The 15,663-nt window shown below is 58.4% G+C and overlaps 5 protein-coding genes across 5 annotated transcripts; 2 read left to right on the forward strand and 3 right to left on the reverse strand.

Annotated features, from left to right (window-relative positions):
• The first annotated feature begins 252 nt into the window (after positions 1–252).
• GSH2 (Glutathione synthase) lies at positions 253–2,165 on the forward strand. The gene is made up of 4 exons (XM_047981701.1): positions 253–736; positions 789–864; positions 915–1,063; positions 1,112–2,165. The coding sequence occupies exons 1-4, from the start codon at positions 432–434 to the stop codon at positions 2,133–2,135; spliced, it is 1,554 nt and encodes a 517-aa protein (XP_047837661.1). The 5' UTR covers positions 253–431; the 3' UTR covers positions 2,136–2,165.
• On the reverse strand, positions 1,980–3,569 carry RIM1 (ssDNA-binding protein, mitochondrial). Its single transcript, XM_047981702.1, has 4 exons — positions 3,409–3,569; positions 2,877–3,299; positions 2,564–2,655; positions 1,980–2,485 (listed from the first exon to the last, which is right to left on the reverse strand). Exons 2-4 carry the CDS (start codon positions 3,155–3,157, stop codon positions 2,436–2,438), a joined length of 423 nt encoding a protein of 140 aa, XP_047837662.1. The 5' UTR covers positions 3,158–3,299; positions 3,409–3,569; the 3' UTR covers positions 1,980–2,435.
• A 237-nt stretch (positions 3,570–3,806) lies between these two features.
• On the reverse strand, positions 3,807–4,955 carry GAR1_1 (H/ACA snoRNP pseudouridylase subunit). Its single transcript, XM_047981703.1, has 2 exons — positions 4,724–4,955; positions 3,807–4,655 (listed from the first exon to the last, which is right to left on the reverse strand). The coding sequence occupies exons 1-2, from the start codon at positions 4,773–4,775 to the stop codon at positions 4,069–4,071; spliced, it is 639 nt and encodes a 212-aa protein (XP_047837663.1). The 5' UTR covers positions 4,776–4,955; the 3' UTR covers positions 3,807–4,068.
• A 1,379-nt stretch (positions 4,956–6,334) lies between these two features.
• JDV02_000840 (uncharacterized protein) lies at positions 6,335–8,425 on the forward strand. Its single transcript, XM_047981704.1, has 3 exons — positions 6,335–7,277; positions 7,349–7,847; positions 7,911–8,425. Exons 1-3 carry the CDS (start codon positions 6,653–6,655, stop codon positions 8,419–8,421), a joined length of 1,635 nt encoding a protein of 544 aa, XP_047837664.1. The 5' UTR covers positions 6,335–6,652; the 3' UTR covers positions 8,422–8,425.
• Positions 8,426–8,820: 395 nt separating this feature from the next.
• On the reverse strand, positions 8,821–14,132 carry JDV02_000841 (uncharacterized protein). Its single transcript, XM_047981705.1, has 2 exons — positions 12,389–14,132; positions 8,821–12,334 (listed from the first exon to the last, which is right to left on the reverse strand). Exons 1-2 carry the CDS (start codon positions 12,696–12,698, stop codon positions 9,123–9,125), a joined length of 3,522 nt encoding a protein of 1,173 aa, XP_047837665.1. The 5' UTR covers positions 12,699–14,132; the 3' UTR covers positions 8,821–9,122.
• Positions 14,133–15,663: the final 1,531 nt, after the last annotated feature.

Raw genomic sequence — 15,663 nt, forward strand, 5'->3', positions numbered from 1 at the left:
CGTCAAGTCCTCCGTCGTAGATGAAGCTGCAGGGTTTCTTAGTAGACGCATGTTCTTTCAGTACAGGTACATCTAATATACTGTAATTCTGGTCCGCGGACGAAAGTGGAAAAGTACGTACCTTGGTATCTAGCACTTCGTCTACGGATGTTGAGGTACGGAGTACAATTGAAGTGCAAGAGCCAGCGGGCAGCCCGCCGCACCCTCTTCACCGGCTGGCGGGGCCTGTAGTACTGTACATCTATCACGACACGAAGCGCCGCTCGCCCGCGCTATTAAATTATTAATCCACCCGACGTTCGCATCGCAACCACGTCTTCCAGCCATCTCGAGGTTGACCAACACAGGTGGTCGTCTCACTCATCAGCACTCAAACCATTCGTTCGCCGTTTTTGGTCAACGCCAAGCAGGGCCTCAAGTGCGACGTTGTCATGTCTACTCTCGTGGCAGGGTCAACATATCCGCCGCAGCTCACGGATGTTGAGCGTGATAACCTCGTCCTGGCAATCAAGGACTGGTCCATTGGTAATGGGCTCGCCATCCGACCCCCTCCTGCTGTGATACCCATCAATGCAGACCCCGCCGGTATTGCTGCCATAAACGCGCCAGTCACCCTATTTCCGAGCCAGTTCCCGCGGATATGCTTCGAGCAGGGCAAGGCTGTTCAACAGACGTACAACGACCTGTACGCCGCCGTCAGCCGCGACGAGGACTTTCTCGCCCATATTGTGAAGGAGTCAGTGCATTCGATGCGTCTGCATGGCAGTTCAATGCTGACATTGGATCAGGGTCGCCGACGGCGACGACTTCATTCGGAACCTATGGCAAATTCATCTGAAGGTCAAGCAGGAGGGATACACTCAGGTACTCGCCCAGTGACCGTCTTGGTGCCTTCTATTCTAATTCCGCATTAGCCGCTGTCCCTTGGTCTGTTCAGGTCGGACTACATGGTTCATCAAGATGCCTCCACTACGCCACCCTCGTTGACGGCTAAGCAAGTTGAGTTCAATACAATCGCTTCATCTTTTGGCGGCCTCTCTTGCTTGACTTCAAAGCTCCACCGGTAAGTTCCACGGCCGTGGCAGAGTCTCCTGGGCTGATGGACGGCTAGATACCTGGCCGCGACTGAGTATCCCTTGATAAAAGAGGGAATTCCAGCTGGCTCGCTTGACCTTCCGGAAAGTAGTGCAGTCAAAGGCCTTGCTGGCGGCATTGAGGCAGCTTTCAACGCTTACCCGCCTTCGGAGCTTGGCCATCCCAAGTGTATCATCTTTCTCGTCCAAGGCGATGAACGCAATGTCTTCGACCAGCGCCACCTTGAGTACCAAATCGCCAGCTCTTCTCCAAAAGCCCCTGTCTTTAGACTTGCCTTCTCCGACATACTCACCTACACCACAGTCGCCAACACTCCAAAGCGCCAGCTCCTTTATCGCTTGCCTCGCAACCCAGAAAAAGTATTTGAGGTGGCAGTCATTTACATGCGCGCTGGGTACGGCCCAGGTGATTATCCCGACCAGCGAGCCTGGGATGCACGTTACCATCTAGAGCGCTCAGCAGCCATCAAATGCCCCACCGTTCTCACCCAACTCGCCGGCACGAAGAAGGTGCAGCAGGTCCTTGCCACGCCGCGATCTTCATCCGCACCTTCGATGCTTGGGCGCTTCATCAATGATGACACTCCTGCCGCGGGAGACTTGTGGAGGACGTTCACAAACATATATCCCATGGACACGTCCGAGGCCGGGTTGGAGGCACGCCAGAAGGCCCTCGACCCCGTGACGTGCCAAGCTTACGTTCTCAAGCCGCAGCGTGAGGGTGGAGGCAACAACATCTATCGAGGTGCCATCCCCGGCTTCCTCAAATCCGTCCCTGAGGAGCACTGGGGGTCTTTTATCCTCATGGAGTTGATCACACCGCCTCCGGTATCTAATCTAATCCTGCGCAACGGCAAGGTCGAGCAGGGCGGCGTCATTTGCGAGCTGGGCGTGTACGGTACGTGTCTGTGGAATCAGAACAGCGGAGAAGTGTTTCGAAATGAGGAAGCGGGCTACCTCTTGCGCACAAAGGGCGACAAGAGTGAAGAAGGCGGCGTTGCGGCAGGCTATGGATGCATGGACAGCTGCTCCCTTGTGTAGGCGCTTATAGAGGAATAGACACAATGGAGCGTCTTGCGGTGGTCCGAAACCGTGGCATCTCAGTTGCTTGCATTCAGCGACATCTCGACTCCTTCTGCGCCAGTCTATTTGTACAACGGAATTATTGCCGCCCCTAGCACTCGATCCTGCGGCAAGTCCAGATACATGAGACGTTCAACAAAGGAGAGGGTCTTTCAGAGTGGAGACGAATGCACGATCAGCGCATTCGGTGTACGTCTTTGCAACTTGTGGCTAAGGCGATCCTGTCGAAGTAGGTGTGCAAAACCATCGCAAGTTTTCTTATTCATTCTGGTCGGCGGTGTTGGGGCGCTTGAGGACCTCAATACTCCCTATGGGCGGTTGTCAGAAACACAGGCACGGGTTTTCTTGGCGAGAGGCGCGGCTTCAATCCGAAGGGAATGACATACGCTGGACAACGTTGAGGCTGGTCCGGTTTTGACCGGAGGTGGCGTCCTGGTACGTGTTGATGGTGGCGTCGCCCTCGACGAAGACCATGGTACTGCAGCGTGTTCGTTAGCAAGGGTCTTCTTCTCACTAGTCGCTAAATGATGTGGTTCAAAGGACCCCCGCCCGGCGCATCGGCTCTGGCCATTCAAGAACCACACGCAGCGCGCATTGAGCGGATGGGATCCAGGCCAAAAACAACGGCGAGGGATAGAGTCGTCACTTGGTTATTGTAGGGGGGAGAACCCAGAGGGGGGGGGGGGGGCAAACACGCACCCCTTGGGCAGGCCGAGCATGAAGTCCCGGCGCGGGCCCTCGACGAAGCTCGTGACGCGGAACCAGCTCGTCTGGCGGTTCTCCTTGGGCCCGCTGTTGCTGGCGACAGCGTACTTGAGTATCTCGCGGCCGGTGTTCGTGGGTTGCACCTCGGGCGTATCGGCGAGGTTGCCGATGATGGAGATGCGCGCGAGGGCGCGCGGCGAGGAGCTGCTGAAGGCGCGGCGCGCGGAGGCGGCTGTGACGCCGGCCGTGCGGCGGAACAGGAGAGATGAAGACATGGTTTCTGTTGGTGGTGGTCGAAGACGAGGGCCGGAATGCGGAGGATTGTTTTGTGTCGAACGCTGCGGCTGGGCGACAGGAGGTGAATGCGCTGCGTGTTCGGTCGGTCGGTAGTTGAGAACAAGAAGGGGCGCGCGACGTCTGGACGAGACGGCAGTACGTTAGTAGTAGTACGAGAACTGAATTTCCGTCCCCACGACCGGTAAGTAGGTAGGTACTTCGTATCCCTGCGACGAGGCTTAGTACGTACTGCTGGACCCTGGTGGTGCTTGGTGCTCGGCTGCTGCTAATCAAAGATCCGACTGACTGCTGCCCTGCAGGATGCGTGCGACTTCGAGGTTCGCGCGCGTCCTGGGTGGAGGCCGGGGGGGCGGACGTGTTTGACGCGACAGATTGCGGTCTTGTTCCAAGTATCATGATTGGCTCGTGTTCGCGACAGCCATCATGCGCTCTCCTTGGGCGGGGAGAGTTGGAGGGAGGGGCAGCGCTGAGCGGCGCCGAGCGTCACCGCCTGCCTGTTCGACGGGGCTGTGGCAGAAACGCCTCTCACAAGCTTCGAACCACGCAACTCGCCGACGTACTCGACGCATTGTCGGCCACACATATACACGAGAAAAGAGTAGCACGTCCAGCCAGGCTTGTCCAGGTCTACGCGAGTTTGCAATGCCAGAATTTGCTCAAATTTTGACATGTTGATACATAATGAACCGCAGATGATATGGAAAAAGTCTCACACCTTTGCCCTACCCTCTGCAGCGGCCAAAAGCAATGATGCCCCTCTAAAACGCCTTCCCCCAGCGTCGAGAAACGCGAGGGCCTTGTAAGAAAAACCCAAAGTAGCCCAATGCCGGCAAGTAGCAGCAGCAGTAAGTCACCGCCCGGAACTTCGGACCTCATCCATCTGTCTCGTCTAGTAACCCCCCCGGCCTCGGCCCCTGGAGAAGCCGCCGCCGCCACGGCCACCTCCTCCCCTCGAGAAACCGCCTGCGCCTCGGCCGCCGCCGCCGCCCCTGGAGAAGCCGCCGCCTCCACGGCCGCCTCCTCGGGAGAAGCCACCGCTGCCGCCGCGAGGGCCGCCTCGCCCTCTACCGCCGCCCCTGGAGAAGCCGCCACCTCCGCGGGGTCCTCCCCGGCCACCGGCACCGCCAGCGCGCTTCACCTTCTTCTCGCCCGGGACCTTGGGTCTAGGCAGGAACTTGTCGAGGGGCAGAAGCTTCTCGCCGCCGATGAAGACCTTGTCGCCGGCCTTGAAGCTGGTGGCGACGATGCCCTCGGAGGGTTTGATGGTGAACATGACGTTGTTGATGGGCCCGAGTACCTCCTCGACCTTGCCGATGGGCGTCTTGTTCTCGAGGAAGATGGGCGCATTGAAGAAGGGTATCTTGACGTTGGTCGACTTGCAGAACATCTCACCCTCGACGGCGTGCTCAAAGGTGCCGAGTTCCAGGACCTGGGCCGGGGGCCCAGCAGGGGCGCCGTAGCCGCCACCTCGTCCGCCTGAAATGAATGTCAGCGACTCAATCTTCTCACGTCATGTTACCGCATGCACACAGAGCAACGCGCACCTCGAAAGCCGCCTCCACGGCCACCACCGCGCCCGCCACCTCGGAACGACATTTTTTTCTAATTGGTGTTGGCTGGCGCCGCGAATCCGCCGTTGTGCGCAAGCAAGTCTCGGCTTTGGGGCCGCGAGCTTCCGACTCGATGTATTCGGTCGTCGGACGTCTTGGATGTGTGCGTCGCGGGCTCTGCGCGCGGTTCGTGAGTGGTGGCTGATCTCGGTGATCGTGGGCGTGGGCTGCTGTCGGACATCGAGCATCGAGAAACTTTTCCGTGCGCGCGGGTGGTGCTGGCGCAGGACGGCATAGGATTTTTCCGGTGCGGTCGCAATTGTGGACGCCGATTGGCTGAATGAGCTGGGGTCGCTGGGATGGTGGGGCCAGCTGGTGTTCATGCCGCGATAAGATAGAGGGCCTCACCGAGAGCTCCACCGAGGTGAGGGTCTCACCGGGAGGCCACACACCGGGGCCACTTACACGGACGGCAACATATGCGTTGGCGAACGCCCGAGAGCCGTCACATCACAGGCTTGAGCGCGGAGTGGAGAAGCCCGGTGAGCCTGGTTTCAGAGCGCTTGCTGCGGGTTCCACAAGTGCTACTCCGTATTATGTTCCCAGACGCGCCGCAGCACGCCCGCAGCATTGACAGCCATTTGCGGCACGGCCGCTCAATAGTCATGCATGACCTAGGCTGTCATCACCGCGTCACGCATAGCTTCAAGGGTCCGGACTGTCGGCATGGTGGTCCTGCAGGCATGGGCAAGAGAGCTGATCGGCGCGGGAGGGCGTCGCCGATCAACTCTAATACCCATCCCACTGCGGCCCGGGTAGTAGCACTAACTACCACATAATCACATCCGGACTCGTCATATTCTAAATTTGCTTCCACCATGCAGCACCTGCGTCGCAACAAGTGCAGGCAAAAGGGCCGGGGGGTCCGGGGAGGGGCTGAGGAGTTTGACTGACTTGACTGTCAACGGCTAGTGGTGAGCCTCCCGAAGCCGTTTACATGATCAAGCCACCAGTCCCGCACGACCCACCCTTTGCCGCCAGTTGGTATTTCCTAATCGGGGCATCAATAGGACCTCCCGAATAAACGCCATGCAAACACACGCAAACCCCCCACGACCGAGACCCTCACCGGCACTAACGGCGCTGAAGACAAATATCTGATCACAGGCTCTGGGGTCTGTGTTGGCCCCCCCTCCCCCCCTCTTCCTTGTCCCGCCACCCCGGCCCTCTCTGACTGCCGTGCGGGAGAAACACTTTGGACGGCATATACCTTGACAACCCATATCCGCCCGCCTTGCCGCCGCCGCATCGCCCATCTACAACAGCCCACACCGACCATGGACAAGGTCAAGAAGCAGCAGCATCAGCAGCAGCAGCCGCATACCTCCTGTCGTCAGCTCAATATCCTCGCGAACGGCTGAAGTCGAAAGTCCAGACTTGCTCTTGGCTCGATCCCGAGTTTTGTTTGCCCCCCCCCCCCCTCATCCCCAGCAGCAGCAGCTGCTGCTGCCGCCGTCGGTAAGCCTCGACCGGACGGCCTGGTGTCTCTTCCTTGTCGAATATTATCCAATGCCCAGGAAGTGGTGACGTTTCTTTTCCGGCCAGCTTGGAAGGGGATTCCGGGATCTACTCTGGATTTTGAATTTGGGCTCTATTGTTTGATGAGTCTATAAGCCGGCTGCGCGGCCATCCCAGTGCTGTCTTTATTGTTTCCCGCAGATCTTAGCTTCAGCTCCGGTCTTCGGTCTCGCCACGAGCTGTGCTTCTTTTTCCTCCTCCTACTCCTCCTACTCCTCCTCATCAGGATCTTTGCAATTCCACCTGCAAAAGGTCTCTCACATCAGCTCAACAATTTCCCTCTACATCTGCGGCGACGTCAATCCTCAGAGAGAGCACTGGATCAACACACCTCAACCAGACGTCATGGACTCGCTGCTCGCCAACGCCAAACACGTCGGCGACGCACTCGTCGTTCCGGTCCCGAGCCTGCTCGCCCAGCAACCCACCTCCCTCACCGTGAACCTTGGCTTCCGCGTCGCGCTGGGCATCATCGCCGACCTAGTATGCCTGGTGCCCTTCTGGATACTGGCCCGCAACGGCGAGTTTGCCGCCTCGCTCTACGTCCTCAACATTATATTCTTGAACCTTGACACCGTTGTCAACTCGCTCATCTGGCGCAACAACGATACGGCATCCTGGTGGCCGGGATTCGGCTTCTGCGACCTGGACAACTTCTTCCGCAACGGCGCCAAGGCGCTGTTTCTCACGTGCCTGCTCGCCATCATGCGAAATCTGGCTATACAAGTCGGGCGGCTGCGTGCGAACCCGCTGTCAATCAAGGAGAGGCGCAGGCGAATCCTCGTGCAGGCCCTCATCATTTTCCCCTGGCCATTGTCCGTGATAGCCTGGACGTATCCCCTCGCGGCGAACAGATATGTCATCGGCACCTTGAGCGGCTGCGACTGGTCCACCTCGTCATCCTGGCCCTATCTCGTCTTCTTCGTCATACCACCCCCGGTCGTGGCTGCTGTGACTCTGGCATATTCGGGTATGTCATCCATTTAGAGCTCTCTCCAGCCTAACATCTTCACGTGTGGGTCCGCTGAGTCTTGCGTCTAGTTCTCATATTTTTCCGATTTCGTCAATTGTCCAGGACCAACGAACCGGCTCTCTCAACCAACAGCACAATCCATCGCCGTAGTGTCCGGACACGCCGGAGACTCTACCTCATGGTTGTATCTATCATCGTGCCCTTTTTCCCAATCGTCATCGCCCTCACCGTGCTCAACATCATCGACATGGGCGCCCTGGAGCCGTTCAATTACGACTTGATCCACAACCCGCCCGGCCTATTCCCCTGGAACACGATTGGCATGCTCCCTTCAGATCAAGTCAGCTGGGGGTACAGGAATACCCAATACATTGCTATTCTTACTGCCATACCTATCTTTGGTTTCTTCGGCACTACCAGAGACGCCGTGAACATCTACCGAAAAGGATTGCTGATGCTCAGGCTCGGACGCATTTTCCCCGGCCTCAACGAGGTCTATGATCCAGACAAGAGCAGGTCAGGAAGTGGCTCTTACGGCTCAACCGCGACAACCACGACGAGAGGAGGGTAAGTTCCAAGCCATGGGTCCAAGTCTCACCGCTGCCATCAATTGCTGACAAGCCGCTCTAGTTCAACTGTCACCAGCGGCTCAACAGCCTATTCGCACGCGCTGAAGAGTCTCACGCCCAGCACCAATAACACCCGCCGCGACTCAGTAACACGAGGCCCGGAGCCCGCCGTCAGTGACGACGTCGACGTGGAACGCGGTGAGGAGCCAGCGGCGCAACACCTGCATCAGTCCGCGGAGCCTGGAGCGGCGGGCGCACATGAAACGATCCCAAATCCCATCCACCGCAACCCATTTCCCTTCCGGACTCATTTTAACCTACACCTACCCTGGTGCTCGCCATCATCGAGGTCAGAGCGCGCAACGGCTGCGCAGGGAGGACCGGATCGGCCCGTGAGCTACGGATCTCAAGCAAGCACTACGTCACATCCGCGCATCTTAGAAGCCCACGACGAGGAGGCCCGCCTGAGCTTGGGCTGGGTGGTAGGCGAGCAGTCGAGAGACAGGCGTGCCAGGGTGGACTCGGAGTTCACGTCGACGCTGCTCCATTCGAGCGCCAACCAGGGGCAATAAAGAGTCGATGCGCCTCATATGTTCATTTTCCCCGTCTAGGGCAGGATGGGCACGGAAAATAGGATGAAAAGGTCGGGCGTTATTACAAGGGCTTGCAATGGCATCTAATACGGGCTGTCGGCGTTGGGTGTTGGCCGATCTGAGGGCCTTGGACATCTGATCTAGATCATACAAGCATTCATGCTTGAAAAGTCACATGCCCCCTGGAGTCATCACACTCCACACTACTACTATTGTTGGTGTCGAAGGCACCAGAGAACATTTCAACTCATACCACCGTATGGATGGTCCACCTGAAGCCAGTACCCACCCTCCATTCAACAATTCTACCTTGACCGATACGGTTGCATCCATTCTGCATTCACAATACGTCGTATCCTGCAAAGTATTTTGAACGGTGTTCTTGAAAATGTTGTCAAATGGATCCTATCTACTACCCCCACCCCCCTCCAAACCCCCATTATGTCGTTCAGATGTGCTCCCCTATATTTTCAATGTGCGCCTGGGTTTCAAGTCCTAGCGCCAAAAAATAGCCTTTGGTATCAACAGCATGTCGTGCACAAGCAACAACCGGCAATGCATGAACAAAAAGAGCGGAATGAAACGTATGTAAGTCGATAAAGGCATGTGTGTCGTCGTCGTCTTTTGTCGTGACTCGATTTCGTTGGTAGTAGGAGGCCCCCTGACTTCCCCCTCATTTATTATCGGGCCCCCTTTTGCATCTTTCGCATCGCTTCGCGGTGCACCTCGAGCAAGTCCCCACTCCTCATGCGCTCGTCAAAAGCGCGATCGAGGTACTCCTTTTCGCGTCGCTGCATCTCTCTCCGCTGAGATTCGGCCTCCTTCTGGCCCATCAGCACGTTGCGTTGCATCTCAATGTTGCGCTGCACTTCGGCCTCGCGATTGCCTAGGAGCGAGGACGCGGTAAAGGGGGACTCTCGTCCGGATGTAGCCATGATTGGCGTCCCAGAGCGGAGGTCCTGCTGCACCGACTGGCGGAAACTGGCGAGCTGCGAGTCGCGTGCGGACCGATTGAGCAACGTCGACGACCTTTTGGGCTGATGAGAGTTGAAAGGCAGACTTTCCGCACTCTCATGACCGACATGGGACAGGCGGTGAACCGAGTTGTTCGGCTGGGATAAGGACATGAGGCTGCTCTGCCGCATTATCTGCCTCCGTTGACTCAAAGGGAGATCGTCAGGGTCGGCGACGTTAAGCTGTGAAGCCGGAACAGGATAGTTATACATCGATCCAGCATCGCTGCCAGGACCAGGACCATGTACCGCAAACGTCGGCTCGGGCGACTGTGCGAGGAGACTTGCCTGCGATTTACTCCGCAGAAACATCTCGCGCTGCCCGATCAGCGTCTGAGGGCTCGCGTAGGACACGACGCCGAGTACTGCAGCACGCTGTGGTGCTTCGGTGCCGGCAAGAGACGGACTTCGCGATACAGTGCTCGACCTTGACGCTTCCTCGTGACCGGACTCTGCGATGGGCGGCTCGATCTGCCGCTCCTCCACTATAGGATCGAATCCTGGAGACACTTTTCGCAAAGCCATCGACGATGTCGATCGAGACGGGCCGATACCTGCCGGAGGGGTTGGCGATAGTGTCGCCAGTGGAGGTGGGGATGTTGCATTTCGGATCATCTCGCTCTCTTGAGGACGGTGGCCAATTTGAGCGCCCGTGGGGTGTTCCTGCTTCGACGTTCGCCTCGAAACATTAGGAGCGCGGGGCGTGGTCAAAGGTTGGGGTTCAGACTGTTTCATCGCAGAAGGAGCTATCCCCTCTGTCGCCGTTCTCTGAAGCTCTTCCACGTCGACGGGCACGGAACGCTCCTTGGCAACAGATTTAGCCGGACGGCCAGCATCGCTGACGTGTAAGTCATCCAAATCGGGCGTGTCTGCGTAGCTCAGGTGCTTGACCCATTCGTTCGTCCGATAAGACATGGCCACGCGCGACAGCGGCCGTGGAAGACGATCTTGGGTCAAACTCGCGGGTGTCGATGCAACGGACGTGGCGACGGATTTGGCGGCGGACTTTGGCTTCTCCGAAGGGTCTGGCACAGGATCGACCGCAGACGCTGCCTGGCTCTGCGCCGCCGAATCTCCTGCATTTTCCTGTGGAGGGCCAGGAGGTGTAGAAGAGTCATCTGTGGCATTTTTGGGTGCATTCGCTGCGTCTGTATGCTCTTCTGCGGCCTCCACATTCTCTGGTTGCTCTTCTGACCCCCCTCCCACTTGATGAGATTGACCCGCCGTCGTTGATTCCTCGGGTGCTTTTTGTTTGGCGTCGCAGGATGCGGCCGCTTCAGCGTCCTCATGTGACAGGTTGGCATGAATCTCGCGGCTCCTGTGCGTGTGCTCAGAGTATATCGAATCTCGATCGGCACCACTGACGCTATCATTGTCGACAGTGGCAGCCAAGGACTCATCGTCTCCATCATCGGGGTTCGGCTCCTGAATCAGTTGTTGGGAGCTCTCACCGGGTTCTGGATTCGCACCGCTCTGGCCGCGCTTTGCTCCTGCAGATGGGCTCCTCAACAACGCGGCCGATCCCTGTGAGGGACGGGCGTTTTGCCGTCGCGTCGTCGTCCCATCCTCCACTTCGTCTGCAAAGGTGGCGACGGAGGACCTGTCGCAAACAGATTCGACATCGTTATCTTCTGGGACAGTGAACGGGAGCGGGACGACTTCTGGGGCCTCGGTGACTGTCTGCGCTTGCGACATTCGCTTGCTCGTAGCGGTTCTCTGAGAGAGTCGTTTCGCGCCGATGCCCGACATTGCGGCGCTCTCGCCCATTCTCGCAGCCTTCTCATCCACTTCGTCGCCGACGTCCGTCTGTGACTCGGGTACATCCTCGGCGGCCACTCGTACTGTGATCTTGCCATCCTGGGCTTCTTCTGCCTCCATCAACGCGTTGGGTCCGCTGCGCGACTGTTCCGATTCGGAGATGTCAGCCATCTCGTACACCTCGGCCGACGATCGAGGTTTGTACGAGCCAGCGTGGCTGCCTCTGAGCCTCTTCTCGCTCCCGTAGTCTCCGTAATCCGACATGCGGGAATCTCCGCTGCCGATGGTGCCCTCTCCATGGACTCGCTCCCAGCGGCGACGCTCACGGGCATTGGTCTCCTCCACCTGCCTGCCGACATTTTCTTCTTCGACTTCGAGGTTTCTCTGGTCCTCCGCTCGCTCCGCAGCTCTCTTCTCCCGCTTCTCCCGGACAATGATCCATAATTTGATCTGAGAGATGATGCCGACCAGAGCAATGATGACGATGGCGGCAGTCTCTACCCGGATGCCCTTGGTGACGGGATACGTGTCGGCGCCAAGAGGAAATAGGTTCCCGTTGATCTGCCAGATGTAGACCCAAAACTCCTTGAGCCCTGCACGACTGTAGCAGTCAATGCCAAGCACTGTGACAGTGGCGCCGGCAAACGAGATCATGCCGATGAGCGCCCAGTCTCGGGTCCAGCGGCTGAAATAGAAGCCGAAGCCAACCAGCGTGAAAACAGCAATGAAGATGGCCTTGGAGGGCACAGATTGTAGCAGCCCCCCCGGCACCAAGCACAGCAGCCACATGCTGACACAGAAACCTCCCAGCGCGCATCCCAGCCCTTCCGTCAGCTCTTTGAAGAACATGGAGGCGGCACCAACGGCGCAGCCCGACATGACAACAGCCACGACATACCCACCCTGAATGGCGTTGCTCACGGGGATATTCATGACATAGATAATTAATACCGCCACGCCGAGCGCCGTAATATAAGCTGTAGAGAAGAAGGTGTGGATCCAACGATTCTTGATGCCAACCAGTGTGTATGTTACGCCAGTAATAAGCATGATGACTCCAGCTACGCCCCATCCCGGTGTTATCTGGGGAGGCAACGGTAGCTGGCCGACGGGGATCGTAGCTGAGGCGAAACGAGTCAGCGTTGATAATAGTAGGGCGCACACCAGTGACTTACCGTTCAGAAAGGTGGAATTATTCAAAGGTCCGTCTGTGCTAATGGTGGAGGAAGTCGGATGAGCGCTGGCCATGTCCGTGCCGCTCGGAGGGGATGTTATTGACGCCGTGCGTACATCATCGGTCCCCGTCGTCGAAGCGCCCATGCCGGTGATCGAAGGGGGAGCCGACACATCACCGGTAATACTAGGCAATACTGTCCTGTCGCCATCTTGCCTCCTCACCACCACCCGAAAGCTCTGGGCGGCAGCCAGCTGCAGGGCCAATACCAGGCACAGGATCGCCCACACGCGTACGGCCTTGGTGAACATTGTCCTTGGTGATGAGCAGTTGGTCGGCGGTGTCAAGAGGTCAGAGTCGGGAGAGCTGCTTCACCACGGCTACAAAGCCGTGCAGCATGTTCGAAGGTCGCCTGTCAGAGCCGGGGGAGGGAAGGAAACCTGTGAGCCTAGCTGTCGTGTAATAGGAGACGGACGAGCGGGTGTCGGTAACGCCAGAGAAGAAGCAATGCCGTCGAGGCAATTACAGCAAGCAGCGTCTTAGAAAGGCGGGATCGCGTGTCCAGCTTGAGACAGCGTACTCTGCCCAAAGACGGCGGCCTCGGCCTAGTCGCGGGGCCAGAGACGCAGGCGGTGGGAATAGCCAGACAGCGGGCGTCCCCGGATCGAGGCAAGGGAAGATAAGTGTCGCTCTTTGACGATGGAGAAAACAAGCGGCACATCAACGAGAGAGCTAGAAAATAGCAGACGACAAAACGTCGAACACGGATGGGAGAAGCATAATTACTGCAACGACGTAGTAGTAGTAGTAGTAGTAGTAGAAAGAGACGAACGAAACCAGACGAACCACCCGGGGGAGGAGGGGACCCAAGGGCAATTGTCTGGCAGCTCCTCGTCTGTGGGTGCTCTGGATCGAGCCATCGACCCGATGGACATCCACTTGGCATCCGCCTTGCCTACCGGCCAGGTACAAAGCAAGTACCATCCATGTCAGTCCTTCCATCGTGGCCGAACGCCGCGCGCAGGTAGTAGGTAGCACGCATGATGTGATGGGCTCGGGTGGTGAGGCCCGGCGTCACGTCGACGGGCGTGCAAGGACTGGCAGACTGCCGCAGGGCCACAGCCCAGCCCTGGGACGCTAGCGCTCAGAGGCGATGGAGGGCCAATTTCCCAGCCGGGGGCCCGGTCGCCTGCGGATCCACAAGGCGATGCGGATGACGGGCATTGCGCCGCCAGGGCTCAGCCAGGTAACTAACTGTATCGACCTGGCCTGGCGATGGAAGAGGCGAGGACGGCATTCGTGGCCGAGTCATTGGCCCGCTCCCGACGTCCAGACGAGCGCGGGCCAACGGCGACGACCCAGACGGAACACGCAGGCGCAGATACAGGGCGGTCGGGCAACGTTTCGGGCTCTCCCAGAACACGCCCGCGGGGCCAACCATGTCGTCGTCGCAGAATGTTCAGACGATGGTGAGGTGAGAGCGTGGGCGCATGGCCGTTCCGAATTTAGGTCCGGGCAGCCTGTCACGGCCGCGGCGACCCGCCTGTTTGAGGCCCGTCGCGCGACGACTTCGTGGCAACAGCGCTGCGGCGTCCGTCTTCGGGTCGTTGCGTTGCTCGTGATTTTGCAGGCCCTGCCGGCGTGCATGAGCGTGCGCTCGGTTGGCGATGCAAAATGCCCGGCGTGGACCGATGGCAGCGTGCAAGGCAAGGTCTTGTCCAAGATTGCGATGCCAGGGGTGTGCATGGAAAAGAGTGGATGGATGGGTGTGAAGTCTGTGAGGGGGGTCATTGAGAGGGGGAGGGGACCCTCTGGGGACGGCCCATGGACGCGGAAGCGGCAAAGCAACAGCCACGGAAAACCCCACCTTCTTGGCTAGGTAGTATTACAAGGACAAATGGGAGGAGGCACGCCTCCCTCTGGCAGGCACTCCTCCACCAAATGCGAACTGAAGCTGGAGGACAGAGCAAGGAACGCTTGGAAGGCACGGACTGGAGTTGCAGGTGCAGGTGCGAATCTTGGATGGGGCCGCTTCAGGGCCTTCATTGGTAAATGTGCTCCGACGCAATAGTGTGTACCTACAGTATACTATACCTAGTCCAACTTCGTACGTGCGGTACTTCGTGCTTTGTACCTAGCTAGGTACTGCCGTGCCAGGAACGTTCGAAGCAATCCCGCTCTATGTATCGGCGCCTTCCCTGCCTCGCCCACGCGTCAGACTAAATTAAGACGTGATGGCCAGGACTGCCAGGCCCTGCCAACGAGCCCTGCCAACAGACTAACGTTAGGTGCATCCAAGAAGCAACAACACCTACCTGCCTGCAGTCAGGTAGACGATAGTCGACATTGCGGCTTTCGAGCGATAGGAATGAACAAAGCAAAGCGGACAAGGGCAAACATGGTCAGCGGGCGTCAAGGCCGTAGCCAGACCGCAACCAAGGCGATGGCAACGTCTCCCCCCCCCCCAAAGGGCCGCCGTTCAGTGGACGCCACCCAATACGACTGCGCAGGCGATACGGCGCGAGGAGACCACGGCCGGGCGGGCGAGGTGAAGTGTCTCAACCAGTCACGCAAGGAGAAGACACAAAGCAAGTCGTCGCGCGCATCGCACAAAGAAAAAGTCGGCTCGCCACCATGGCACGGTAGACCGACCACGTTTTTGCGCGTCCTTGCCGGACAGCGTGGCTGGCGAGGCGCAGCGCAGCGCAGCGCGGTCTTGGGTGGTGCATTGTGTTGCGCCGCGTCGGGTTGGACGTGGTTGTTGGTGTGTCGTGCCGTGTCATGTCGTGTTGTGTCGTATTTTGTGTGTGTGTCGTGCTGGAGAGCTTCTTACGTGCATGAGATTGAAGGTGGAGGTTGGAGGTAATCTGATGGCGATGGCGCCCATCACCTATAGCCTCCTCGCGGGGAGGGAGGGACACGAGGCACAGGACGCTCCCGCCCATCCGCCCCCCGCCGCCGCGTCCCCGTCCCCTGCCGTGTCACCGCCTGCTCACGAGTCAATGTCGTCACACAAAAGGGCGCCCGGACCGGCAGCAAAGCGAGCAGCAAGCCGTCCGTCAACGCGCGGCCGAAGCGCGCTCGCTCCCAACCGGCATGACGTGCAGCCAACGCCCATGTGTCTCGCGGTTGCTGTGCTGGGCGGTGTTGGCTGATCTTCTTGTTTCTTGGAGCTCGCACGAAAGTATGGTAACTACTAGGTACTACCTCAGGTACTTCGGACTTCGGGGAGGTAGGACACCGCGGTCGGTACAACAATCAATGCCCAGATATTGG

This window comes from Purpureocillium takamizusanense, chromosome 1 (assembly GCF_022605165.1).
Source record: "Purpureocillium takamizusanense chromosome 1, complete sequence".
NCBI lineage: Eukaryota > Fungi > Ascomycota > Sordariomycetes > Hypocreales > Ophiocordycipitaceae > Purpureocillium > Purpureocillium takamizusanense.